General features: G+C 46.6%; 1 protein-coding gene across 3 annotated transcripts; it reads right to left on the bottom strand.

The window, feature by feature from the left end:
* Window positions 1–1,222: 1,222 nt before the first annotated feature.
* TBC1D25 (TBC1 domain family member 25) lies at window positions 1,223–23,787 on the bottom strand (the record flags this gene model as incomplete). Of its 3 annotated transcripts, none has more annotated exons than XM_080719563.1 (6): window positions 1,223–2,581; window positions 2,822–3,010; window positions 3,105–3,232; window positions 19,407–19,561; window positions 20,894–21,003; window positions 23,653–23,787. In XM_080719563.1, 6 exons carry the CDS (start codon window positions 23,785–23,787, stop codon window positions 1,223–1,225), a joined length of 2,076 nt encoding a protein of 691 aa, XP_080575689.1. The 3 variants fall into 3 exon arrangements, with proteins under 3 accessions (XP_080575689.1, XP_080575688.1, XP_080575690.1); XM_080719562.1 differs by having other exon boundaries at window positions 20,894–21,051; window positions 23,665–23,787; XM_080719564.1 differs by having other exon boundaries at window positions 23,665–23,787.
* Between the last annotated feature and the right edge of the window lie 3,376 nt (window positions 23,788–27,163).

Raw genomic sequence — 27,163 nt, 5'->3', positions numbered from 1 at the left:
CCCACTTTCTGAGATAGTAAGTGGGGAGGGAAGGACCTGCTTCAAATAATTATCCTCTGAGTAAGTAGATGACTTTTTTTAGGGCCTGTGTTCCATCAGTATTTGATTTGTTTGTCCATATTAATAGTGATGAAAAGTCAAATACATGGTTTCTTTTTGTGTGTGTGGTACTGGGGATTGAACTCAGGGGCCTTCTACCTCCGGGGTATACCCCGACCTCTTCTATATTTTATTTGGAAACAGGGTCTCACACTAAGTTGCTGAGAGCCTCACTAAGTAGCTGAGGCTGGTTTCGAACCTGCGCGATCCTCCTGTATCAGCCTCCCAAGTACAGGAATTACAAGCATGTGCCACCATGCCCAGCCAAATACATGGTTTCTACTGCTGAAATGGTTAAGTAGTACCCATGACCTGGAAACCCAGTTCAGGGCCTTACACATGGCAAGACCACAGTTCCTCAAGTTGGCTTCAAAGGAAGTGACAAGATAATAGCTTTAGATTTTTGCTCAGGACTGTCAACATCGGCCCCTACAAACTTACACTGAAGGGTCTAGAATCTCAGATTCTCAAACTTACTGGTTTACCAGTCCCTTTTCAGAAAAAAAAAATGACTCAGAGTTCCCTGGACACTCCCACTACTCCCTTATTTTTATTCAATACTCCCTAATTGCACCCAAGGCTACTACTGTCACCCTGGATCCTTCCAGATCCCCCTGGGGGTGATATCACCCAGTTTGGGAATCTCTAGACCCTAAAAATTGTGGTGTGTAGAGCACCAGAGGTGGATGACCTGATGTGCCTCTCTAAGCAGGCCGCAACTCCCTAGTCTTTGTAATGAATCTCATGGAAGACTTTCAGTAGCTACTGTCCCGCCACTGTGGACACAGGAACCATACTCTACCAACTGAATACTTCAGCCCCACCAGGTAAAAAGACCCTGGGGATTCCACCTGCAGCAAAATCCAGGGAGGGGGCAGAGAAATACGCAGACCACAGTGATCTTGTGTGCAAAGTATAGTTGTTTAAAAACAAAACACAAGAGGCTGTGGCCTCCATGGGGCAGTGCTAAAGCAGAGCCCTACACACTCAAACCTGGAGAGCGACAGCCCCAGGCTCCAAAAGGTCTTGGGCTGGCAGGCAGGGAGATGGGATCTCATGTGTATGCCCTCATAGCAAAGAATGGAGATCCAGAGGGCTGGGAGGGGGGCCGGAGGGAACCTGATCAAGATGGGGCTGTGGCTTCGGCCCCCTCCTCCGAGTCCCATACCTCTGACTGCAGGTAATCAGCAAAGAGAGCTTTGGCTCTTCGTAGGACACGCCCCAGGTGGTGTTTCCGCACGAGGCGGTCAAAGTGCATGGCCAGCTCGTTGTAATCGAGCCCGTTGCGCATGATATGGTCACGGTGCTCCAGTAGGATGGCCAGGCAGAGAAAGAGCATGAATGGGTTCCCCCGGCCAAACTCCTGCGGTGGGGGCAGGCCCATTGCGGGTAGGGGTGGCAAGGACTTCCCAGGGTCTCGTGGGGAGCCTGCCACTTTTATCAAGGGGGATTCTATGGCCATGTCGCCAGCGGGAGAGACCTCCCGGGTGGATGGTGGAGATGAGGAAGATGGGGAATCAGGGTGGGAAAAGGAATGCAGTGGGTCTGGGGAGTTCAGCAAGGGCTCAGAGAGGGACTTGGAGCTAATGAGGGCCACTGGGTGGGGTAGCTGGACCAGTGGGTCCCTCCTGGGGCCCATGTTATCCCTGAGTTGCTGGAGGCCATCCAGGCTGGCTTGTCTCAGGAGACGTCCCCCGCCACCAGGCCCCTGGTTGGACGTGGCCAAGTGGTCAACAGCATCTTCGAAGGTACCGACTCCTCCACCAGCAGGCCTCAGCATGTGCCTCTGTCGCACAGGCCGCCCCCTGTGGCCACCATAGCCAGTGTCTGCCACTTGGCTGGGGGGTCCAACAAGCTCTACCTCGTGTTCAGGAGGATCCGGTGGCAGTGAACTCCAGGTGACCTCAAGCATGCGGAGGGCATCATCAAAGGCGAACTCGCGCTTGAGCTCCAGCAGGAGCCAGCGGTAACAGAAGAAGAGGTCATCAGCACCTGCCTCTTGCAGGTAGTGGTAGAAGTCAGGGTCGGCGTGTCGCAGCAGCAGCTTGAGGTGGGCAAACTTGGTGGCCATGGCGCGACCGTCAGGATGGAAGTTGGCGGCCAGGCGCTTCATGATGCCACAAAAGCAGACGAAGGCGTGGCCCTCATGGTCCATAACAGCGAGGATGGGCGAGGCCAGGTCACTCATGCCCTGGCAGTAGGACACCTGTGGGTGGGTAACGGCATAGGTGGTGAGCAGGTCGTGCAGCGCCCGCAGGTGGGGGCCATCCTCAGGCCCCGCATAGTAGGGGTGGGCGCGGTCAGTACGCAGTACATCCTTGAGGACAGTGCTGCGGATGAATTCCAGGTCCTCAGGACTCGCCCGCTGTGCCCACTCGCTCTTGAGCTGCTCGTACTCACGACTCTTGCGTTTCATGTAGTCCATCCGCTCACGGCCTGTCAGCCCATCGGGGTACACATTCAACAAGTATCGCCACACCACCTGGCCAGGGATGAAAGCAGAGGTTGAGGCCAAGGTTCTACAGGTAAGCCGCTGCACCCAGTCACCACCCACCCACCTGGAGTGGCCTCTGTCCTCCTTGTGACAAGTCTGCCTCCAGCCCCTCTGAGTGTCCTGCCCTGAAGTATCTCCACCCCACCTACAACAGTACGTTCTGAATGATCTCTTGAGCTACCAACAAGCACAGCTGTCATGGATGTAGTACATGACTGGGAGGTTCACCTTTCGCAGAGAGGGCTCCACACCGCCGTGATAGATGCGCAGGCGCAACTCCTCAGGACGGGAGAGCTGGCCCTCATGGTTCAGGTACGTGTGAAACTCAGCATCGTTGAGGGGGGGCTTGAAGGGTTTGACATCCTCCCCGTATGACCAGCTTAGCACCTGCTGGACTTTGGACAAAGTACGGCCCACCTGGAAGGAACAAGGGCGGTAGGCCGCCAGTTAGCTGGGTAGGCTCTACCCCACCCCCCAACCACAGCAGGGCGCCCCCGGTTCCTGAAACCACCTGAGAGAGGATGGACTGTGTGAAGGGCAGGGCGGCTGTTGTCAGTGATGACCGTTTCTCAGCCAGCAGCACATCAGAGCCAATGACGTCCTTGGGACTGATTATGTCCCAGTCTTCCAGCAGCGGGCCTGTACACAGAGTAAAGTGCTATGAAAATGAGGTTGAGAACCCAGACTTCAGGGCCTGGTTCCTGTCCTTCCCAAACCAGGTGACCTGTAGGACCATGGGCAACTCCCACTCCCTCTTCCCACATCACCTAAATTATGTTCAGTTACCAAACCATGAACAATTTTTTTGTGTGGTAAATGTCTCACAAAATGGCTGAGCAGCATCTAATATTTTAATGATATAAAGTAATATTTAATGAATACTTATTAGGTGCCAGAAACTGGGACAAGGGCTTAACACTAACATAAAAAATAGTAAATACTAGTGACCTGGGCATGGTGATACATGCCTGTAATTTCAACTACTTGAGAGGCTGAGGGAGGAAGATCAGAAGTTCAAGGTCAGCCTGGGAAACTTACCAAGGCCTTGTCTCAAAATAAAATTTAAAGAGGGGTACCAATTTAGTGAGATCCTATCTCCTTTTTTTTTCTTTTGGTACTGAGGATTGAACCCAGAGTCATTCTACCTCCTAGCTACATACCCAACCCTTTAAATTTTTTTTGTGATACTAGAGATTGAACCCAGAAGCATTCTACCTTCAAGCTACACCCACAGGTCTGTTTTATTTAATATTTTGAAACAGGCTCTCTTAGTTGCAGAGGGCCTTGCTAAGCTGCTGAGGCTAGCCACAAAACTGCAATCCTCCTATCTCAGATTCCCAAGTACTAGAATGCACCACTGCACCCGGCCACCTTTTTAAATTTTGAAACAGGATCTCACTAGGTTGCTGAGTGTCGCTAAGTTGAAGCTGGTCTTAAACTTGCTATCTTTCTGCCTCAGCCTCCCAAGTACTGGGACTACGGGTCCTACCAGGCCCAGCTGAGACCTTATTTCAAAATAAAAAATAAAAAATGGTTAGCAGGCGGGGATGGTGGTACATGCTTGTAATCCCAGCATTTGGGAGGCTGAGATCAGAGAATCGCGGTTCACAGACAGCCTCAGCTACTGAGTGAGGCCCTCTGCAACCTAGTGAGACCCTGTCTCAAAATAAAGAATAAGCCAGTCGTGGTGGCGCACGCTTGTAATCCCCGCACTTGGGAGGCTGAGACGGGGATCACACAGGTTCGAAGCCAGCCTCAGCTACTTAGTGAGGCGCTCAGCAACTTAGTGAGACCCTGTTTCCAAATAAAGTATAAAATAGGTCTGGGAGTATGGCCCGGAGGTAGAAAAGCCCCCTGGGTTTCACCGCTAGTGCCACACACACACACACACACACACACACACACACACACACAAAAAAGAATAAAAAACAGGGCAGGGAGTGTAGCTTGGAGGTCAAATGTCCTGGGTTCCATCCCCAGACCTGCAAAAAAAAAAAAAAAAAAAAAAAAAAGTTGGGGATGCAGCTCAGTATTACAGTGCCCCTGGCTTCAGTCCCTAGTACCACAAAAATAAATGTGTCGGGCATGGTAGCATACACTAATCCCAGTACTTGGGAGGCAAGACAGAAGGATTGGGGGTTTGCAGCCAGCCTCAGCTACTTAGTGAGGCCCTCTGCAACTTAGTGAGACCTTGTTTCAAATTAAAGAATAAAAAATAGGGCTGGGGGTGTAGCTCAGAGGTAGAATGCCTCTAGGTTCAATCCCCAGTACTGAAAAAAAAGGTAAAAACTAAACTTCAAACCTCAGGTCCAAAGCTTAAGAGTCCAAATTCCTGATTCACACAAGACCCACCCCACAAACAGTAGAAGACGCCATTACCATTCTTATTTTCCAAATGATGCTCAAAGGTTTGAACAACCAGTAAGGGACAAAGATTCTACAGACAGGAAGTGGTAGGGCTGGGATTGGAACCCTATTTACACCACAGTTCAGACCATTATTATATTTTTGTTTATTTTTTTGCTGTACTGGGGGATGGAACCTAGGGGCATTCTACCTACACACCCAGCCTTATCTTTTATTCATTATTTTGAAACTGGGTCTCACTGAGTTGCAGAGGGCCTCACTAAGTAGCTGAGGCTGTCCGCAAACCACGATCCTCCAGTCTCAGCCTCTCAGATGCTGCGATGACAAGCGTGCGCCATCACACTTGGCCATTCTATTTTATTATCATTTTTTGGCATTACTGGGATGGAGCCCCAGAGACACTCTACCATGGAGCTACGTCCTCAGTCCTTTTTCATTTTTATTTTTTATTTATTTATTTTGCAGGTTTGGGGATGAAACCCAGGGGAATTCGAACTCTGAGCTACGCCCCCTGCCCTGTTTTATTATTCTTTATTTTGAAACAGGGTCTTACTAAGTTGTGGAGAGCTTCAACTGAGTAGCTGAGGCTGTCTGAAAACTGCGATCCTCCGGTCTCAGCCCCCTGAATGCTGGGATTAGAAGTGTGTACTGGGATTACAAGTGTGGGGCTGGAATCCAGGAGCTCTCTACCTCCAGGCTACACTCTCAGACCTATTTTTTATTTTATTTGGAAACAAGGTCTCACTAAGTTGCTGAGAACCGAAGTAGCTGAGGCTGGCTTTGAACATGTGTGATTCTCCTGCCTCAGCCTCCCAAGTACTAGGATTACAAGCATACACCACTACAGTTGGCTCCCCAGTCCTTTTTGTTATTATTTTATTTTTTGAAATACAGTCCCATAAAGTTGCCCAGGCTGGCTCTGAACTAGCTATTTTCTTACCTTACTCCCCCCCCCAGGTGTGCATTATTGCATTAGCCACTTATTTTATTTATTTATTTATTTATTTATTTATTTATTTATTTATTTATTTATTGTGGTACTGGGAATTGAACTCAAGGGCATTCTACCTCTGAGCTATACCCCCCGAACTAACTAAATATCTATCTATCTACCTATCTACTTATTTATTTTGCATTACTGAGGATTGAACCCAGGGGCATTCTACCTCCAAGGTACAGTCCCAGCCCTATTTTTCATTCTTAATTTATTTTTTACTATTTTTTTTGCAGTACTGGGGATGAAACCCAGGGCATTCTACCTCCTAGCTACACCCCCAGCCCTATTTTTATTCTTTGTTTTGAAACAGAGTCTCACTAAGTTGTAAGGTCCTCACTGAGTAGCTGAGGTTGTCTGCAAACCCGCAATTCTCCTATCTCAGCCTCTCAAATACTGGGATTACAAGTATGTGCGACCATGCCTGGCTTCCCAGATACATTTTTGAAAAAGTATTTATGAAACCGGGTATGTTGTGTTAGGCAAAGGAAACCATGCTCTGCTTGACTTTATCCAGTTCTGGCCCTTGAAACATCAACTGGCCAGGTGTGGTGGCACACACCTCCAATCCCAGTTTTTGGGAGGCTGAGACAGGAGCATCGCAGGTTCTAGGAGAGCCTCAGCAAGTAGTGAGACTCTCATCAGCCTAGTGAGACCGTTTGCAAATAAAAATAAAATAGGGCTGGGGGTGTAGTTCAGAGGTAGAATGCCCCTGAGTTCAGTATTTTTTGTGTGTGGTACTGGGGGTGGAACCCAGGCACTTTCTACCTCTAGGCTAGACTCCCAGACCTATTTTATACTTTATTTGGAAACAGGGTCTCACTGAGTTGCTGAGAGCCTCACTAAGTACCTGAGGCTGAGGCTGGCTTCGAACCTATGCAATCCAATCCTCCTGCCTCAGCCTCCCAAGCACTGGGATTACAAGCATGCGCCACCACGCCCGGCTCTGAGTTCAATTTCTAATACCACCACCAAAAAAAAAAAAAAACCTACCAGCAGAAGTCTTTGCCTTCTCTTTCTACTGCCCATCACATCCTTTCTTCCTGCTTCAAACACGGTAGTGGCTAAAGTAGCAGTGGCCACCTGAAGCTAAGTTCAGGATTTTTTTTTTTAACCTGGCACTCGGGGTGGAACCCAGGGGCATTCTACCTCAGAGCTACACACCCAGCACTATTTTTTATTCTTTATTTTGAAACAGGGTCTCACTGAATTACAAAGGGCCTCACTAAGTAGCTGAGGCTGTCTGTGAACCATGATCCTCCTGTCTCAGCCTCCCTAATGCTGGGATTACAAGCTTGTGCCACAATGCCCAGTTTAGGAGAGGGAGAGGGAGAGGGAGAGGGGGAGGGGGAGGGGGAGAGAGGGAGAGGGGGAGAGAGGGAGAGGGAGAGGGAGAGAGAGAGAGAGAGAGAGAGAGAGAGGGTGTGTGTGTGTGTGTGTGTGTGTGTGTGTGTGTGTGGTATCAGAGATTGAGCCTGGGGCATTCTACCTCTGAGCTACATCCCAGCCCTATTTTAGTTTTTACTTGGCAATGGGGTCTCTGTAAGTTGCTGAGGCTGTCCTCAAACCTGCAATCTTCCTGTCCTAGTCTCCCAGGTACTGGGATTATAGGCATGCACCACCATCCAGCTTCAAGAGTCTTTTTTTTTTTTTTTTGCAGTGCTGGTAATCAAACCTAGTACCCTGCTCATGCTAAGCAGGCGTGCTACCATGGGCCTACATCCTCGGCTCAAATTCAATAATCTTAAGAGATATTAGCCTAGACACCACAGGGCTGCTAAGCAACATCCAATGGCCAACTTCCAAACTCCATTACATGGTACTTATTAATGTCTACTTATTTAAGCCTCTGTCATTTGCAGGCAAATTCTGTTCTTAAGCAGTATTTGCATGGCATCTACTGCACTTTTTCCCATGAGGCTGAGGGAAAGCAAGGCTGTGTTAGATGTCACTGTTTCTCCTGGGATGTCTCCCAGAGCACTGCAAAGCCAAGGGGTCCAGCCAGGCATGGTGATACACACCTACTCAAGAAATTGAGGCAGGAAGATGACTTGAGCCCGTAAGTTCAAGGCCAGCCTGGGCAACATGGGGAGATACTGTCTCAAAAAACAAAACATCAGCTGGGCATGGTGTCACACACTAGTAATCAGGAGGCAGAGACTGGAGGATCGTGGTTCGCAGACAGCCTCAGCTACTTAGTGAGGCCCCTTTGCAACTCAGTGAGACCCTGTTTCAAAAATAAAGAATAAAAAATTAGGGCTAGCCAGACATGGTGGTGCACGCTTGTAATCCCCATGCTTGGGAGGCTGAGACAGGAGGATCGCACAGCTACTTAGTGAGGCTCTAGGCAATTTAGTGAGACCCTGTTTCCAAATAAAATATAAAATAGGTTTGGGAATATAGCCCAGAGGTAGAAAAGCCCCTGGGTTCTACCCCCAGTACCACCAAAAAAAAAAAAATTAGGACTAGAGGTGTCGCTCAGAGGGAGAATGCCCCTGGGTTCCATTCCCAGTACCAGGAAAAAAAAAATGCCTGGCATGGTGGTGTATACTTGTAATTCCAGTACTTGGGAGGCTGAGACAGGAGGATCGCATGCAGGTTTGTGGCCAGTCTCAGCTACTTGTGAGGTCCTCTGCAACTTAGTGAGACCCTCTTTCAAATAAAAGAATAAAAAATAGAGCTGGGGTGTAGCTTGGAGGTAAAATGTCCCTGCATTCAATCCCCAGTGAGCTGCAAACAAACAAACAAAGATGGGCTCAAGGAAGCATACCTGTAATCCCAGTGATTTGGAAGGCTGAGGCAGGATGATCACAAGTTCAAGGTCATCCTGGCCAACTTTAGTGAAACCCTTTCTCAAAATAAGATAAAAAAAGGGCTGAGGATGGGTTCAATCTCATGTATGTGTGTATGTGTATATTCTCTCTCTCTCTCTCTCTCTCTCTCTCTCTCTCTCTCTCTCTCACACACACACACACACACATACACACACACACACACACACTCACACTCACACCAAACAACAAATAGGCTACAGTGGCACATGCCTATAATTCCAGCTACTCTGGAGACTGAGGCAGGAGGATCACAAGTTCAAGGCCAGCCTAGGTGACTTACTGAGACTTCTTCTTAAAATAAAAAGTAGAAGCCGGGCATGGTGGTGCACGCTTATAATCCCGGCATTTGGGAGGCTGAGACAGGAGGATTGTGGTTCGTAGACAGCCTGAGCTGCTTAGTGAGGTCCTTTGCAACTCACTGAGACCCTGTTTCAAAATAAAGAATAAAAAATAAGGCTAGGGGTGTAGCTCGGAGGTAGAATGCCCCTGGGTTTCATCCCCAGTACTGCAAAATAAATAAATAAATAAAAAGTAAAAAGGATGGGGGTTGTAGGTCAGTGTCAAAGTACTCCGGGATTCTATCTCCCATACCACAAAGAAATGCAAACAAAGCTAAAGGGTCCAAAAGAGAGCCCTAGATCCAGACCAGACATAGCCGCCTCCTCTGCTCCTCACCAGAGTGAGTAACATCTCCCTCTCTTGAGTTACTTAAGTCAGAAAACTGACATATCCTTGCCCCGCCCACTCTTAGTTCCTAAGTCCAAACCATCACTGAGTCCTGGGGCTTCTGCACAGAACACAGAATTCACTTCCACCTCTTCTCTCATCTCCACCTTGTCATCCTGTCTTAGCCATCATCTATGTCTCCTGAAAATACCTCATTACCAGTCTCCTCTTCCTCTCTGTCCCTCTCCCTACCCTCCCAACGGCTTCCGGTCTTCTAAAACATTAATCAGATCACCAAACACTTTACAGGCTAGATGAAGGTCATGCGACTTGAAAGTCAACTAACCATCTGAAAGACCAAACTGAAGAACCACTTTAAGGCACAGAACTAGATGATTTCAGTGATAAGAGAGAGACCTAGGGGCCAAGTCCGGGGGACCTAGCATGCAAATACCAGGAAAGACAGGGGACAAAAGAGATCAGCTGATGACTTTAGAATTAAATGGGTAAAAAGTACAGAGGGAAAGTTCCCTGAGATAAAGAAATAGTTCACTAAGTCTTAACTAGGAGTAATTAACAAAGACATACAACAGGCTTCCCTGGAGCCTAGTCATGTACTAGTAAAATGTCCAGATTCTAAGGATGAGGGAAATGCCCTGCCAGCTTCCAGTGGCAAACAATAGGCTGCTTACAATGAAAGGAAACTCAGACTGGTGATGGAAATCTGCAGCATAATTCTGGAAGCAAGAAGATAGTGGCTCAGACACCTTAATGGAACAGTGAAATGAAAGGCCTGAGATTCAAGTGGCTCACACCAGGCCAAGACAATACAGATCTTTTTAGCCAGTTTTTGCAGTGCTGGGGAGGAAGCCCAGGAACTTGAGCATGCTAAGGCATGCTCTAGACCACTGAGCTACACCCCCAAGCCAAGAGTGACATTTTTGACAGTGTACATCTAAACCATACGCCTGAATGGAGAACAAAGAAGTCCTCTAAGCAAATGACCACTGATTACAAGGGCTCAAGATAGGAAAAAGCAAAAGGGAGAGTAAGAGGCTCAGGGGAGTAGCTGAGTGGCAGAGCATATACTTAGCCTGTGTGATCCCTGGGCAATCACCAGCACCAAAAAGGTGGTGGGCCACAAGTTTGAGTATACAAGGTTATGTACTGCATATGTCATTTTGGTCAATGAGGGACCAGATAGATGACAGTAATCCCACGAATTATAATGGAACTCAAAAATTCCTGTTGCCTACAAATATCTTACCTACTCTAGCAGAACATTTCTTTAATGATGTGATGATGATATAAACAAAACTACTTATCGGGCGTGGTGGCGCACACTTGTAATCCCCGCGCTTGGGAGGCTGAGACAGGAGGATCGTGCAGGTTCAAAGCCAGCCTCAGCTACTTAGTGAGGCTCTCTGCAACTCAGTGAGACCCTGTTTCCAAATAAAAAATATACAATAGGTCTGGGAGTATAGCCCGGAGGTAGAAAAGCCCCTGGGTTCCACCCCCAGTATCACACACACACACACACACACACACACACACACACACACACACACATACAAAACAAAAACAAAAAACAAAACTACTTCACTGCCAGTCATAAGAGATAAGAGTATAGCAAATAGAATTATGTACAGTACATACTTTTTGGTGTATAGTCCTGGGGATTGAACCCATGCCTGAGCTAATCACCAGCACTATTTAACTTAATTTAACCAATTTATTTGTGGTACCAGGGGTGGAACCCAGGGATATTCTATCTCCAAGCTACACCCCTATTTTATTTTGAAACAGGTTCTTACTCAATTGCAGAGGGCCTAAGTTACTGAGGCTGGCCACAAACCTGCAATCCTTCTTTCTCAGCCTCCCAAGTACTGAAATTATAGTGGCTCAGTACATAAAACTTGATAATAAATAACTATTACTGGTTTATATATTCATTATATTATACTTTTAATCATCATTTTAGAGTATACTTTTATTTATAAAACAAAGTTAGCTGGACATGATAGCATACACCTATAATCCCAGTCTTTGGGAGGCTGAGACAGGAGAGTTGCAGGCTCAAGGCCAGCCTCAGCAATTTAGTGAGATCTTTAGTGAGATCCTGTTTCAAAATAAAAAATAAAATAGGGCTGGGGCGTGGCTTGGAGGTAGAAAGCCCCTGGGTTTAATCCCCAGTACCATACACACACATGCGCATGGTGATGCGCACTTATAATCCCAGTACTCAGGAGGCTGGGACAGCAGGATCCAGGTTCAAGCCAGCATCAGCAATTTAGTGAGGCACTGTTTCAAAATAAAAAACAATATGGCTGGTAGTGTAGCTCAGAAGTAGAACTCACTGGATTCAATCTCCAGTACCACACACGTACAAAGTTACCCTAGTGTGGTGTCCTGTCACACTGGCAGCAGCCTCCCTCCAAGTTATATCCCAAGCCCTACTTTGTATTCTTTTTTTTTTGAAACAAGGTCTCACTAAGTTGCCGAGGGCCTCACTAAGTAGCTGAGGCTGGCTGAGAACCCAGATCCTTCTCTCTCAGCCTTCCAAATACTGGGATTACAAGTGTGTACCACTACGTCTGGCTTTTATTTTTTATTTTGAGAGGAGGAGCAAAGGTTCACAGCCAGCCTCAGCAACTTAGGTCCTCTGTAACTTAGAAAAAACCCTTTTTCCAAATTTTAAAAAATAAAAAAATATGGCTGGGGGTATATCTCAGAGGTAGGATGCCCTGGGTTCAATTTTCAATTCCTCAAAAATAAATATGTAACCGGGCGTGGTGGCGCACGCTTGTAATCCCAACATTTGGGAGGCTGAAACTGGAGGATCGCAGTTCACGGACAGCCTCAGCTACTCAGTGAGGCTCCCTGCAACTTAGTGAGACCCTGTTTCAAAATAAAGAATAAAAAATAGGGCAGGGGGTGTAGCTCGGAGGTCAAATGCCCCTGGGTTCCATCCTCAGACCCGCAAAATAAATAAATAAACAAACAAACAAATAAGTAAGTAAATAAATAGCTGAGGCAGGCCTCAAACCTATGATCCCCATCTTAGCCTCCCAAGTGGGATTACACTATGTACCACCACGTCTGGCCCCAGCCTAGGCCTTTTTGTTTTGAAACAAGGTCTTGCTAAGTTACCTCATGCTGGCTTTGAATCTTGACCTTTCCATCCCAGCCTTCTATTTACTAGGATTACAGGCCTGAGCCACTGTGCCTGGCTTTAGCTGCCAGTATTAACAAGCCCAAAATGTTGTAGAGCCAGGTGATTAAGAACAAGGACCCATATGAATGTAGCACTATGAATGTCACTGTATTGTATAATTTCAGTGTACAAATAATGGACTAAACAAGAGAACAAGGACTCAAACCAGTTTATCCACTCAGGTTCAAAGCCTGTCCTCCCGCTTACCGTTTATATGATATGGACAAGTCCTGTCAATTCTCTGAGCCGGAGTTTCCTCATTTGCTACACAGAGATAACAATAATCCCTACCCTGGAGGATTATTTTGATAATTCACTGAAAAAATATACGTATAGAATGGCCCAAGTGTTCAATCCATGTTAGTTATGTACTTGTTACTATGATGTCAATCAAATGCCTTACTCTGTCCAGCACTTCCAGGAGGCTGAGGTAGGAATGTTGCAGGGTTGAGGCCAGCCTCAACAACATAGTGAGACCCTGTTTTGGTTTTGTTTGTTTGTTTGTTTTTCTTTGCAGTACTGGGGATGGAACCCAGGGGCATTGTACCTCCAAGCTACATTCCCAGCCCTATTTGGTAGTCCTATTTATTTATTTATTTATTTATTTATTTATTTTGGTGGTACTAGGGGTGGAACACAGAGGCTTTCTACCTCCAGGCTATACTCCCAAACATTTTTTATATTTTATTTGGAAACAAGGTCTCACTAAATTGCTGGAAGCCTCACTGAGTAGCTGAGGCTGGCTTCGAACCCGTGCGATCCTCCTGTCTCTGCCTCCCAAGCACGGGGATTACAAGCGTGCGCCACCACGCCCGGCCTCTTTTCTTTTATTTTTGAAACAGGGTCTCACTGAGTTGCAAAGTGCCTCCTAAGTAGCGGAGGCTGTCTGTGAACCACAATCCTCCAGTCTCTGCTTCTCTAATGCTGGGATTACAAGCATAGGCCATCATGCCTAGCTGAGATCCTGTTTTAAAATAAAAAATAGAGCTGGGCGTGATGGCACACACTTGTAATCCCAGCATTTGGGAGGCTGAGATAGGAGGATTGCGGTTCGCAGACAGCCTCAGCTACTTAATGAGGTCCTCCACAACTTAGTGAGACCCTGTTTCAAAATAAAGAATAAAAAGTAGGGCAGGGGATGTAGCTCAGAGGTTGAATACCCCTGGGTTCCATCCCCAGACCCGCAAAAATAAATAAATAAATAAATTAATTAATTAAAAAATAGGGCTGGGGATATAGCTAAGAGATAGAATTCCCCTGGGTTTAATCCTCAGTAGTCCATGTGTGCGTGCGTGTGCATGTGTATACACACACACACACACACACACACACACACACACACACACACACAATGTCTGAGTCAAGCTGGGTATGGTGGCTTGATATACCCAATACTATATTCCCAATACTTGGGAGGTTGAAACAGGAAAAGCACAGGTTCACAGCCAGTCTCAGCAACTTAGGGAGGTCCTCAACAACTTAGTGAGACACTGTTTCAAAACAAAAATAAAACAGGGCAAGGGGTATAGCTTAGAGGTAGAACAAGCCTAGGTTCAAGCCTCAGGTACCACAAAAAGAAACGCCTCAGTCATTCTTAATGGATACTGGAGCCCCCTGAGGCTGGGAACTGTATGATTTACTCCATAATTTCTTATTTTAAAAACCTTTCAAGCCGGGCGTGGTGGCACACGCTTGTAATCCCCGCGCTTGGGAGGCTGAGACAGGAGGATCGTGCAGGTTCGAAGCCAGCCTCAGTTACTTAGTGAGGCTCTCAGCAACTTAGTGAGACCCTGTTTCCAAATGAAATATAAAATAGGTCTGGGAGTATAACCCGGAGGTAGAAAGCCTCTGGGTTCCACCTCCAGTACCACCACCAAAAAAAAACAAAAAAACAAAACAAAACAAAACAAAAACCTTTCAAACCTGCAGTAAAATTTAACAAGACCAACAACAAATACATGGAACACCTATACATTCCTCAAATAGATCCCAATGATGTTTTTTTTCCAGTACAGCGGGTTGAACCAAGGAGCCATCTAACACTGGGATACATTTCTAGCCTCTTTTTTTTCATGGTGCTGCAGATCTGAGCTACATCTCAAGCCCTATTTTTTGTTTGGAAACAGGGTCTCAAAAAGTTGCTGAGAGCCTCTCTAAATTGCTGAGGCTGGCTTGAAACCTGTGATCCTCCTGTTTCAGCCTCCCAAGTACTGGGATTACAGGCATGTACCACCATATCAGGTTATTAGGCCTTTTAAAGTTTTGTTTTGGTACTAGGTATTGAACTCAGGGCCGAATGCATACTAAGCAAGTGTTCTACCACTGAGCCACATTCCCAGTCCTATTTTATTTATTTATTTTTAAATTTTCTGGTTGGTACTGGGGATTGAACTCAGGGGCATTCTACCTCTGAGCTACACCCCCAGCCTCTTTTTTCTTTTTGTTTTTGAAACAGGGTCTCGCTAGGTTACTGAGAGCTTCACTACATTGCTGAGGCTGTCGTCAACCTGTGATCCTCCTGTGTCAGCCTCCCTCAAACTGGGATTACAAGTGTGTGCCACCACATCCAGCCAATCTTTTTTTTGTGTGTGTGGTACTGGGGTTCCTGGAAGCCCTTCTACCTCCGGACTACACTCCCAGGCCTATTTTATATTTTTTATTTGGAAACAGGGTCTCTTAAGCCAGTGCGGCTGGCTTCGAACCTCTGTGATCCTCCTGTCTCTGCCTCCCAAGCGCAGGGATTACAAGCATGCACCACCACGGCCGGCGTACCAGCCAATCTTTTGGTTTTTCTTTTCTTTTCTTTTCTTTTTTTTTTTTTCTTGCGGTACTGGGTATTGAACCCAGGGGCGTTCTACCTCCAAGTCACCCCCAGCCCTATTTTTATTCTTTATTTTGAAACAAGGTCTCACTAAATTGTGGAGGGCCTCAATGAGTAGCTGAGGCTAGCTGCGAACCTGTGATCCTCCTGCCTCAGCTTCCCAAGTGCTGGGATTACAAGCATGCGCCACAATGCCCAGCTTAAGTTTTTTGTGTGTGTGATACTGGGGATGAGACACAGGGGCATTCTACCTCCAAGTGACACTCTCATCCATCAATCTATCTACCTATTTATTATTTATTTATTTATTTATTTATTTATTTATTTATGGTACTGGGGGTGGAACCCAGGGGTTTTCTACATCTGGGCTATACTCCCAGACCTATTTTATACTTTATTTGGAAACAGGGTCTCACTAAGTTGCTGAGAGCCTCACTCAGTAGCTGAGGCTGGCTTCAAACCTGTGCAATCCTCCTGTCTCAGCCTCCCAAGCACTGGGATTATAAGCATGCGCCACCACACCCGGCTTATTCTTTATTTTATTTTATTTTTATTTTTTTGTGGGTCTGGGGATGGAACCCAGAGGTATTCGACCTCCGAGCTACACTCCCAGCCCTATTTTTTTATTCTTTATTTTGAAACAGGGTCTCACTGAGTTGCGAAGGGCCTCATTAAGTAGCTGAGGCTGTCCGCGAACCGCGATCCTCCAGGTCTCAGCCTCCCAAATGCTGGGATTACAAGCATGTGCCACCATGTCCGGCTTATTCTTTATTTTGAAACAGGGTCTCACTGAGTTGCAAAAGGCCTAAGTAGCTGAGGCTATAGCTGAGGCTGTCCGCAAACCATGATCATCTTGTCTCAGCCTCCCAAATGCTGGGATTACAAGAGTGCACTGCCATGCCCGGCAATTTTTTTGTTTTTTCAGACAGGGTTTCACTAAATTGTCCAGATGCCCTCAAACTTACGATTCTCCTGCCTCAGCCTCTCAGAAATCTGGGATTATGGGTCGTAAACATTTTTGCCACATTTCTTTTTATCTCACTCTTTCTATGTAGAAACATTTTTTGGTGGTACTGGAGGTGGAACCCAGAGGCTTTCTACCTCCGGGCTCTACTCCCATACCTATTTATTAATACTTTATTTGGAAACAGGGTCTAAGTTGCTGAGAGCCTCACTAAGTAGCTGAGGCTGGCTTCGAACCTGTGTGATCCTCCTGTCTCATCCTCCCAAGCGCAGGGATTACAAGCGTGCGCCACCACGCCCGGCTCTATGTAGAAGCATTTTTTGCCAAACTCTTTGCAGATATCATAATACTTTACGCCTCCATACTTGCCTATGTTTCCCCCAAGAACAAGCAAATTTTCCTCCAGTAGCCCTGCTATCATTACTACACTGCTAGAATTTGAATGCATACCCCCAAATTCATATGCTGAATTTAATAGCCACCAGGTGTAGTGGTGCACACTTGTAATCCCAATACTTGAGAGGCTGAGGCAGAAAGCACACAGGTTCAAAGACAGTCTCAGTAAGTAGTGAGACTCTTAACTGGTTTTTTTTTTTCTTTTTGTGGTACTAGGAATGGAACCCAGGGGCACTCTCACTCCAAGCTATACCCTCAGCTCAATTTTATTCTTTATTTTGAAAAAGGGTCTTATTAAGTTGTGAAAGGCCTAAGTAGCTGAGGCTGGCTGTGAACCTGAGATCCTCCTGTCTCAGCCTCCCAAGTACTAGGAATACAAGCGTGCACCACCAAGCCCAGCAGTGAGACTCTTATCGACCTAGTGAGACTGTGTTTCAAAATAAAAATACAAATAAAATAAAAAGGGCTAGGGGAGCCAGGCGTGGTGGCGCATGGTTGTAATCGCAGCATTTGGGGGGCTGAGACAGGAAGATTGTGGTTCGCAGATAGCCTCAGCTACTACTTAGTAAGGTTCCTTGCAACTAAGTGAGACTCTGCTTCAAAATAAAGAATAAAAAATAGGGCTGGGGCTGTAGCTTGGAGGTAGAATCCCCCTGGGTTCCATCCTCAGTACCTCAAAAAAGAAAAAGAAAAAGAAAAATAGGGCTGGGCGTGGTGGCACATCCTTGTAATCCCAGTACTTGGGAGGCTGAGACAGGAGGATTATAGGTTTGTGGCCAGCCTCAGCAACTTAGTGAGGTCCTCTACAACTTAGTATGACCCTGTTTCCAAATGATAATAATAAAATAGGGCTGGAGGTATAGCTCAAAGGTAGAACAACTCTGGGTTCCATCCCTAGTACCACAAAAATAAATAAAAAAATAAAGCTGAGGGTGTAGCTCAGAGGTAGAATTTCCTGGGTTCAATCCCCAATACCACAAAAAAAGAAAAAAAAAATTAAAGACACTGGATATGGTGCTTCATGTTTATAATCCCAATACTTGGGGGGCTGAGAGGTTTGTGGCCAGTTTCAACAACTTAGCAAAGGCCTCTGCAACTTACTTTCTTTTGTGTGTGTATGTATGTGTGTGTGATACTGGGGATTGAACTCAGGGGTAGTCTACCTCTGAGATACCCCCGGCCCTATTTTCTTAATTTTGAAAAGTGTCTACCTAAGTCGCAGAGGGCCTCAGTAAGTTACCAAGGCTGGCTGTGAACCTTCAATCCTCCTGTCTTGGCTTTCCAAATACTGAGATTACAGACATGTGCCACCACATCTGGCTGACCCTGTTTCAAAACAAAAAAAAATAAATAAAACAAGGCTAGGGGTGTATCTCAGAGGTAAAATACCCCTGGATTCAATCCCAAGTATCACAAAAAAAAAGATTAGGGGATTAGGACCCTTATAAAAGGGCTTGAAAGAGTGGGTTTCCTTTTTTCCACCAGGAGAGGACACAGCATTCATCCCCTTTTTTTATTCTCTGTCCCTTCTACCATGTGAAGACAAAGCAGAAAAGTCTTCACCAGACTCCCAACCTGTCAGCATGCTGATCTTGGGTTTCCCTGCATCCAGAATAGTGAGAGGTGTATTTCTATTCTTTATACATTACTTAGGCTGTGGTATTGTTATAGAAGCACAAACAGACTAAGATACACATTTAGGAAATTTAATACTGACAAGAATACTATTATCTAATGTATAATAATAATCACATTTTGGGGACCATGTGTTAATTTATTTGTGTTTGCAGGGACCAACATAGGCAAAAGTGGTGGAATGTATATAAGAAGATAGAAGTGGCCGAGAGGTCAAGGGAACAAATGAATTAGAAAGAGTGTAAACAAATGAATGTGAGTAAAGGATGAGTGAATGAATAAATCCAACTACCATTGTTATAATAAACATTGCTATTCTAGATATTACAACTGAAATATATAACACAGCTATACTGTTATAGTGCATTATATAATAACATGAATTACTAGGCTATATGCTATAATAGTGTGTTACTAGATAGTGTATTAATTTTTATTAGAGCTAACACTCTGAACATTCACTATGTGGTCATGTATTGTTCCAGGCATTTTATATGAATTTATCTTTTTGTGTGTGTGGGGGGGGGGCTGGGGATGGAACTCAGGGGCCTTCTACCTCCGAGCTATACCTCTAGCCCTACTTTTTATTCTTTATTTTGAAACAGGGTCTCACTAAGTTGCAGAGGCCTCACTAAATGACTGAGACTGGCCATGAACTTGCAATCCTCCTGTCTTAAGTATTCAATCTCCTCCCAAGTATTATGTGAATTTCTCTATTTAATCCTCATAATAGCCATAAGATACCATCATCTTTGCTTTACAGGTGAAGAAACTGAGGCCCAGTGGCCTGAGTCAGGGATCTGGACCTAGAATACTTTGCTGCTCAGCTCACTGAAGCATACTTGTATTACAAGGGATGGAGTCGTTCTATGGGGGTGAAGGGTGGGTCCCAGAGAAGTGTCTCTGAGCACTGGGTACTCACTGTCCTCAGAGGGTCGAATATCTACACGTAACTGCAGGTAAGGTTTGGAGGCAGTGGCGAAAGCTGTGCTGAGGTCCCAGTCTGACAGGAGGGAGAGGTAAGCTTCCTGTCCTAGCCGGTCCCGGGCCAGGTAGCTAATGCCAAAATTCTTCTTCCTGGACAGAAAGATATAAGTGAGCTCTCAGGGTTCCCCAGTGCCCTGGGGACTCCAGGGACAGTTTCTAAAATGAGGTGGGTAATGAAAGTGTTAATAATTACTTCCTACTATCTGCTGGGTACTATGCTAAGGATTGTGGGCAGCCTGAGGTCAGGTCATTTATATCCACTTTGTTACACAAACACAGAGACAGATACACACCTGCTTATATCTGGAGGGCACATTGAAAACTGGTAAAATGTTGGTCCCTGCTGGGGACGGTAACAGTGTAGTTGAGGGATAGAAGTGGAAGAAAGCAGCCTTCTTACTACATAAAAAAATAAAGCAATCTGTATGTTTGTTATTTTTCACAACAAAAATATTTATGCCCAAAAGTTAAACAAAAAACTTAGAATTTATTCTTTAGTTATATTTGTACAACTATGCCAAGAAGAATGTTGTGTGATAATCACTGTCACCATGGAAACATCCTAAATACCCATCAATTTTGTACTGTTTAAATTTGTTACCATGGGCATGAATTCCTCCAAAATAACCACCATCACAGAATAACCTTTGCCTCTGCTCCCAATAGACATCAATTTTCAGCTCTACAGGTTGGCAGATTTTATAGTGTTTTATAGTAACCACTGCTAAATATGTTAATGAATGAATGATATACAATACTTTGTCATGATTTATTTATTTATTTAGCACTGGGGATGGAACTCAGGGCCTTGCACATGCTAGGCAAGTGCTCTACCACTGAGCTACACCTCCAGTCTTATAGTACTCAATGCATGGGTGTGAGGAAATCAAATAGTTATTATGCTAGTAGTGAGGTTTTCTTTGTTTTGAGGTACTGGGGATGGAACCCAGGGGCATTCTACCTCCAAGCTACACGCCCAGCCCTATTTTTTGATTCTTTATTTTGAAACAGGGTCTCACTGAGCTGCAAAAGGCCTTACTGAGTAGTAGCTGAGGCTGTTCGTGAACCGCGATCCACCTGTCTCAGCCTTCCAAATGCTGGGATTACAAGCGTGTGCCACCACGCCCAGCTTGCTAGTGAGGTTTTAAGTCGGTAGAACTCGTCTGAGAGCATCTTTGAAAGATCCATTTTCAGTTTAAAAAGCACACACCCTTTAGCCCAGCAATACCACTGCTAGGAATTTATCTTATGACTAGGTTCCCCCAAATATTCCAACATGTATGTTTGTGGTGTTCACTGTGTGATTACTTACAATCGAAAAATAAACACAAACCCTACCAAAATGACAACACAAAATTAAAGGCAGGCAACCACTGTTGAGGTGACTCGCCCGCTGGCCAGTCCCAGCATCACCCCACTCACCCATTCAGGTCAAAGGCTCGGATGAGGATGTGCTGCAGCACATCCAGTGAGGTGATCTGGGGGTCTACTGCAAAAGAGCGGAATTCAGCTGCTAAGAAGTTCTCACATTTCTGCAGAGAGAAGACACAGGGTAGGCCATACGCGGAGGCGTCACCAGGCTAAAGAGTGAGTGAGGTACAGAAAGGTAGAAGGAAACGTCAGACAAGTGGCGGGGCCAGACTGAAGCCAGTATTCTAGGCCATCGTGAGGATTCTGTTTCTTGTTCCGAGAGGAAGCCATGGGATGTGTCCAAGCAGAGGAGAGACAGGGCCTCACTTAGGATTTTATAGGATCCTATGGCTGCTTCACAAACACTGTGGGTGCGTGAAGGGGAGGGCAGGTAGAAGCAAGGGGTCCAGTGAGGAGGAGGTAATGGCAATAGTCTAGGCATCCAGTTCTTCATCCCTTCAAATATGGCTGCCAGCATCACCATGTCCATTTTGGCCACAATTATATCAATCCTCCACCCTGCCACCAAGTAGCATAGCTATCTCTGTCACTGCCCTGCTAAAATCTCTTCAATAGTAACTCGAGGGTCCCCAGCAAGTAGACCTAAGGGGCCCCAGCCAAGCTCCTCCCCAGTCACGTTTGTTTATTAGTTTGTTTTGGTAAAGGATCAAACCCAAGGCTCCAAGCTACACCCTAACTTTTTTCGTTTTTTTTTTTTTTTTTGTGTGTGTGTGTGTGTGTGTGTGTGTGTGTGTGTGGTACTGAGGATGGAACCCAGGGGCGTTCTACCCCTGAGCTACACCCTCAGCCCAATTTTTTATTCTTTATTTTGAAACCAGGTCTTACTGAGTTGCAAAGGGCCTCACTAAGTAACCGAGGCTGTCTGTGAACCGCGATCCTCTGGTCTCAGCCTCCCGAATGCTGGGATTACAAGTGTGCGCCACCACGCCCGGCTTTTACTTTTTATTTTGAAACAGGGTCTAGCTAAGTTGTTGAAGTTCTAAGTTGCTGAGGTTGGTCTTGAACCTTTGATCCTCCTGTCTCGGCCTCCCAAGTACCAGGGTTACGAGTGTTTGCCACCACACCCAGCCCCAGGTTTGTGTGTGTGTGTGTGTGGGGGGGGTTGTGTGTGTGTATGTGTGACACTGGGGATTGAATCCAGGGGTGTTCTACCTCCAAAACACACTCCCAGCCCTATTTAATTTTTTTCTTACAGTACTGAGGATGGAACCCAGGGGCACTCTACCTCTAAGCTATACTCTCAGCTCTATTTTTTTATTCTTTATTTTGAAACAGAGTCTCACTAAGTTGTGGAGGGCCTCACTAAGTAGCCGAGGCTGGCCATGAACCCAGATCCTCCTGTCTCAGCCTCCCAAGTACTGGAATTACAGGCATGTGCCACAAGGCCCGGCTTTTGATTTTTTTTTTTAAATTCTGAAACAGGGTCTTGCTAGGTTAATGAGTCTCACAATTTACTGAGGCTGTCCTTGACCCTGCAATCCTCCCATCTCAGCCTCCCAAGTACTGGGATTATAAGCATGGGCCACCAAGCTATACTTTTTTTTTTTTCTACATTTTGGTAGTACCAAACCACTGGAAGTTTCCTGAACACATTCTGGCTCCAGGCCTTTGTCTCTGCTGATTCTTCTGTCTGAAACACCCTTCCCACTTTTTTCATCTGGCTCACTCATGGCTCAGGTATCATCTTTTTTTCTGAATTCCCAAACCTTTCCCTTAGAGCTCAATCACACTGCAGTGACCTGTTCACCCTCTTCTCATCACTGCCAAGGCCACCATCCTAGTCTGGGCCACTATCATGCTTGCTGGAGCTACTGGCAACAGCTTCCTCCCTCACACAACAAAGGCGGCTCAACCACCTGCACTCCTTTATGAGTCACCTCCCACCCCTCTTCCCTTCACAAAGGCTGCACCAGCAATATGAGGACCTACAGGAACATAACAAACTCACACCACCTCTCAGCCTTTGCCCTTGCCTTTCCCGCTGCCAAACCCACCCCCCCCCCCGGCGATTTCCCTGCAGAGCCTTGGCTAAAGTAACTCCCTAGCAGGACGTGGTGGCACACATCTGTAATCCCAGTAATTGGGAGGCTGAGTCGGGAAGATTGCAGGTTGGAGACCGGCCTCAGTAACTTAGGCCCTCTGCAACATAACGAGACCCCATTTCAAAAAAACAAACAAAATAGGCCTGGGAGTGTAGCTCGGAGGTGGAATACCCTTGAGTTCAATTCCCAGTGCTACAGACAAGAAAAAAAAAAGTAAATCCCTAGTTCATAGCCTTTTTCATGGTTTCCCCTTGACTTAGGCAGTCCCAAGCATCTCACTTATTTAGCTGTTTTGTCTCCCCCTCCCCGCCCCATACAAGCAGGTGGGCTCAAAGGTACGGACTTGCACAAAAGTGTGCTCTCAACACCTAGCGTAGGCTGACACTACAGAGCTCCCCTTTCAGGCGGCACCAGCACCCCCCATTCCTCAGGGCCCCACCTCTCCACTACTGCGGCCCCTCCTCCAACCCTCCAGGCCCGCCCCTTCACCGCAGAGTCCCTTTTCATAGGTCCTTCCTCACCATTTTCAGTCCCACGCCCCAGGAGGTGTCCCTAAAGCCGACTCTCTCAGGTCTTCTCCCCACCACCACCACTCAGCCTTCAAGCCTCGCCCTCAGATAACGCCCCAAATCTCAGGTCCCGCCCTCCATCCTACGACAGCCACCGCCTTCCCCTCCCCTTGGTTGCCATGGCCGAGGGCCGAGCGGCCGCCGGGCTCACCTTGACTCGGACTCGAACCACCTCTCGCTCCTCCTCCTCGGCCGCGGCCACTGGCTGGGTTCCCCCGCCGGGCGGGGGCGCTGCGGAGCCAGCCAAGTCCGAGGACCCGGAGGCCGTCGCCATCCCGCCGCCAGCCTCAGGGTGACAGCTGACTGTTGCCCCCGACCCCGGCGCGCACCCTACAGAGCGGGCGCCCGCGGCCCCACCTTGCGCCAGGGCGCAGGCGCACAGAGCGCCGCGAGACCCTGCCCCCACGGCCCCTCCCACCAGGCCCTAGCGGGAGGTCGCCTCCGCGCATGCGCCTAGAATACGCTTGCCCTGAGCTCCGCTCCCGCAAAGTCCGGCTTTCAGCTTCTTTTCTGCCACCGTTGCAGGCGCCTCCTGAGACCCCGCCTTCCCTGGTCCCGAGGCTGGCTGTTTTGGCAGTCTACTTCCGGATTCGTCCACGGGTGGATGTGTAATAATGACGACCCCTTCCGGCAAGGTGGGCGGGGAAAGAAAATTGCTGCTTGAGAAAGTCAAGATTCCACACCCCGCCCCAAATTGTTTCGCGCCGCCGCTGGCAGATGATGTCATCGGTTTCTAATACCTGTGGCCCCTCTCTTCTGATGAATCGGCTGAACGGAAAAAAAAAATCCTTTCCCCTGAGTAATTTTAATTAATATGTTGAGAAAATTCGTGCAACTGTACGTTTATGATTTTTGCTTTTTTTCAGCGCTTGTTATATTTTATTAATTTATTAAAAACACATTTTAAAGCCAGGCGTGATGGCACATGCTTGTAATCCCAGCATTCGGGAGGCTGAAACAGGAGGATGGCGGTTCGCGGACAGCCTCAGCTACTTAGTGAGGCCCTCTGCAATTCAGTGAGATTCGGTTTCAAAATAAAGCATAAAAACACAGACAGTGGGTGGAGCTCGGAGGTTTAATGCCCTTGGGTTCCATCCCCAGACCCGCAACACACACACACACACACACACACACACACACACACACAATTTTAATTTTAAACCGGGCATGATGTCGCATGCTTGTAATCTCAGTTCTTGGGAGACTGAGATAGGAGGATCGCAGGTTCACAGCCAGCCTCAGCCTTTAGGTGAGGCCCTCCACAATTTAGTGAGACCTTGTTTCAAAAACACAAGATAAAGAATAAAAGCCGGGCGTAGTGGCGCACGATTATAATCCCAGGATTCAGGAGGCTGAGATCAGAGGATCGCACTTCGGGGACAGCCTCAGCTACTTAGTGAGGCCCTCCACAACTTAGTGAGACCCTGTTTCAAAATAAAGAATAAAAAACAAGGGCAGGGGGTGTAGCTCGGAGGTTGAATGCCCCTGGGTTTCATCCCCAGACCTGCAAATAATACTAAATAAATAAATAATAAAAGCCAGACTTCAGCTACTGAGTGAGGCCCTCTGCAACTCAGTGACACCCTGTTTCAAAATAAAGAATAAAAGCCGGGCGTGGTGGCCCACACTTGTAGTCCCTGCGCTTGGGAGGCTGAGACAGGAGGATCGCACAGGTTTGAAGCCGGCCTCGGCTACTTAGTGAGGCTCTCAGCAACTTAGTGAGACGCTGTTTCCAAATAAAATATAAAATAGGTCTGGAAGTATAGCCCGGAGGTAGAAAGCCTCTGGGCTCTACCCCCAGTACCACCAAAAAAAAAAAAAAAAAAAAAAGGAATAAAAAATAGGGCTGTGGGTGTAGCTTGGAGGCAGAATGCCTCTGGGTTCCATTCCCTGTACTGCAAATAAGTAAATAAATAAAAGGCTGAGAAGCCGGGCGTGGTGGTGCACACTTGTAGTCCCAGCATTCAGGAGGGTGAGACTGGAAGATCGTGGTTCGTGGACAGCCTCAGCTACTTAGTGAAACCTGCAACTTAGTGAGACCCTGTTTCAAAATAAAGAATAAAAAATAGAGCAGGGGTGTAGGTTGGAGATCAAATGCCTCTGGGTTCTATCCCCAGACCCACAAATACAATAAAATAAAATAAGGCTGTGGATGTAGCTTGGAGGTAGAATGCCTCTGGGTTCCATCCCTGTAACACACACACACACACACACACACACACACACACACGCACGAACGTACATTTTTATGCTCTCTACAACTACTAGTACTTTTTTTTTTAGTAGAACTTTTTTTTTTTTTTTGCGGTTCTGGGGATTGAACCCAGATTGCAGAGGGCCTCACTAAGTAGCTAAGGCTGACCGAGAACCCACAATCCTTCTGTCTCAGCCTCCCAAGTACTCCCAAGTGTGCGCCACCATGCCGGGCTAGGTTTTATTTCTTTCCTTCTTCTTCTTCTTCTTCTTCTTCTTCTTCTTCTTCTTCTTCTTCTTCTTCTTCTTCTTCTTCTTCTTCTTCTTCTTCTTCTTCTTCTTCTTTGTGGTACTGGGGTTCCTGGAAAGCCTTCTACTTACGGGCTACACTCCCAGACCTATTTTTTTTATTTGGAAACAGGGTCTCTTAAGCCAGCGTGGTTGGCTTCGAAACTGTGCAATCCTCCTGTCTCCACCTTCCAAGGGCAGGGATTACAAGCATATGCCACCACTCTTGGCGCTAGTCCTATTTTTTATTCTTTATTTTGTATTTATTTATTTATTTTGTGTGTGTGGCACTGGGATGGAACCCAGGAGCTTTTCTACCTCCAGACTATACTCCCAGACCTTTTTTATACATTATTTATTATACATTATTTATTTATTTATTTATTTTGGTGGTACTGAGGTTCCTGGAAGCCCTTCTACCTCCGGGCTACACTCCCAGACCTATTTTTATATTTTTATTTGGAAACAGGGTCTCCTAAACTAGCGCCCGCGGCTGGCTTCGAAACTGCACGATCCTCCTGTCTCCGCCTCTCAAGCGTGGAGATTACAAGCCTGCGCCACCACGCCTGGCGCAGGTTTTATTTCTTAATGTTGTGTTTTATTTCTTAGAGTCGTGTGGTGTGTGTGTGTTATTTGGAATTGAACCCAGAGGCTCCCGACTACCGAGCTACAACACCAGCTCCCCCTTCCCCTTTTTTTAAGTAAAGTCTTACTGAGTTGTCAAGACTAGTCTCAAACTTTCCGCCAAGCTACACTTGGCTTTTTATTTTTTTTCCCCTTGTACTGGGGATTGATCCCAGGGGAATTCTACCTCCAAGGTATACCCCAGCCCTTTTTTGTCTTTTATTTTTTGTTTTGAAACAGGATCTTGCTAGGTTGTTGAGAGTGTCCTGAGGCCATCCTCAAACCTGAGATCCTCCTGTCTCAGCCTCCCAAGTATTGGGATTGCAGGTGTGTGCCACCACGGTTGGCTCTTATAACTTCCTCTTTTTTTTTTGGTGGTTCTGGAAATTGAACCCAGGTCCTTGTGCTTGCAAGACAGAGACTCTACCACTAAGCTATATTCTCTCAGATTTTTACTCTTTTTTTTTTCTTTTGGTGATACTGGGGATGGAACCCAGGGGCCTTCTACCTCCAGGCTACACTCCCAGACCTATTTTTTATATTTT

Source organism: Muscardinus avellanarius (assembly GCF_963383645.1).
Source record: "Muscardinus avellanarius genome assembly, chromosome: X".
Lineage (NCBI taxonomy): Eukaryota > Metazoa > Chordata > Mammalia > Rodentia > Gliridae > Muscardinus > Muscardinus avellanarius.
Note: the sequence above shows the minus strand (reverse complement) of the source record. Positions and strands in the feature narration are given on the sequence as shown.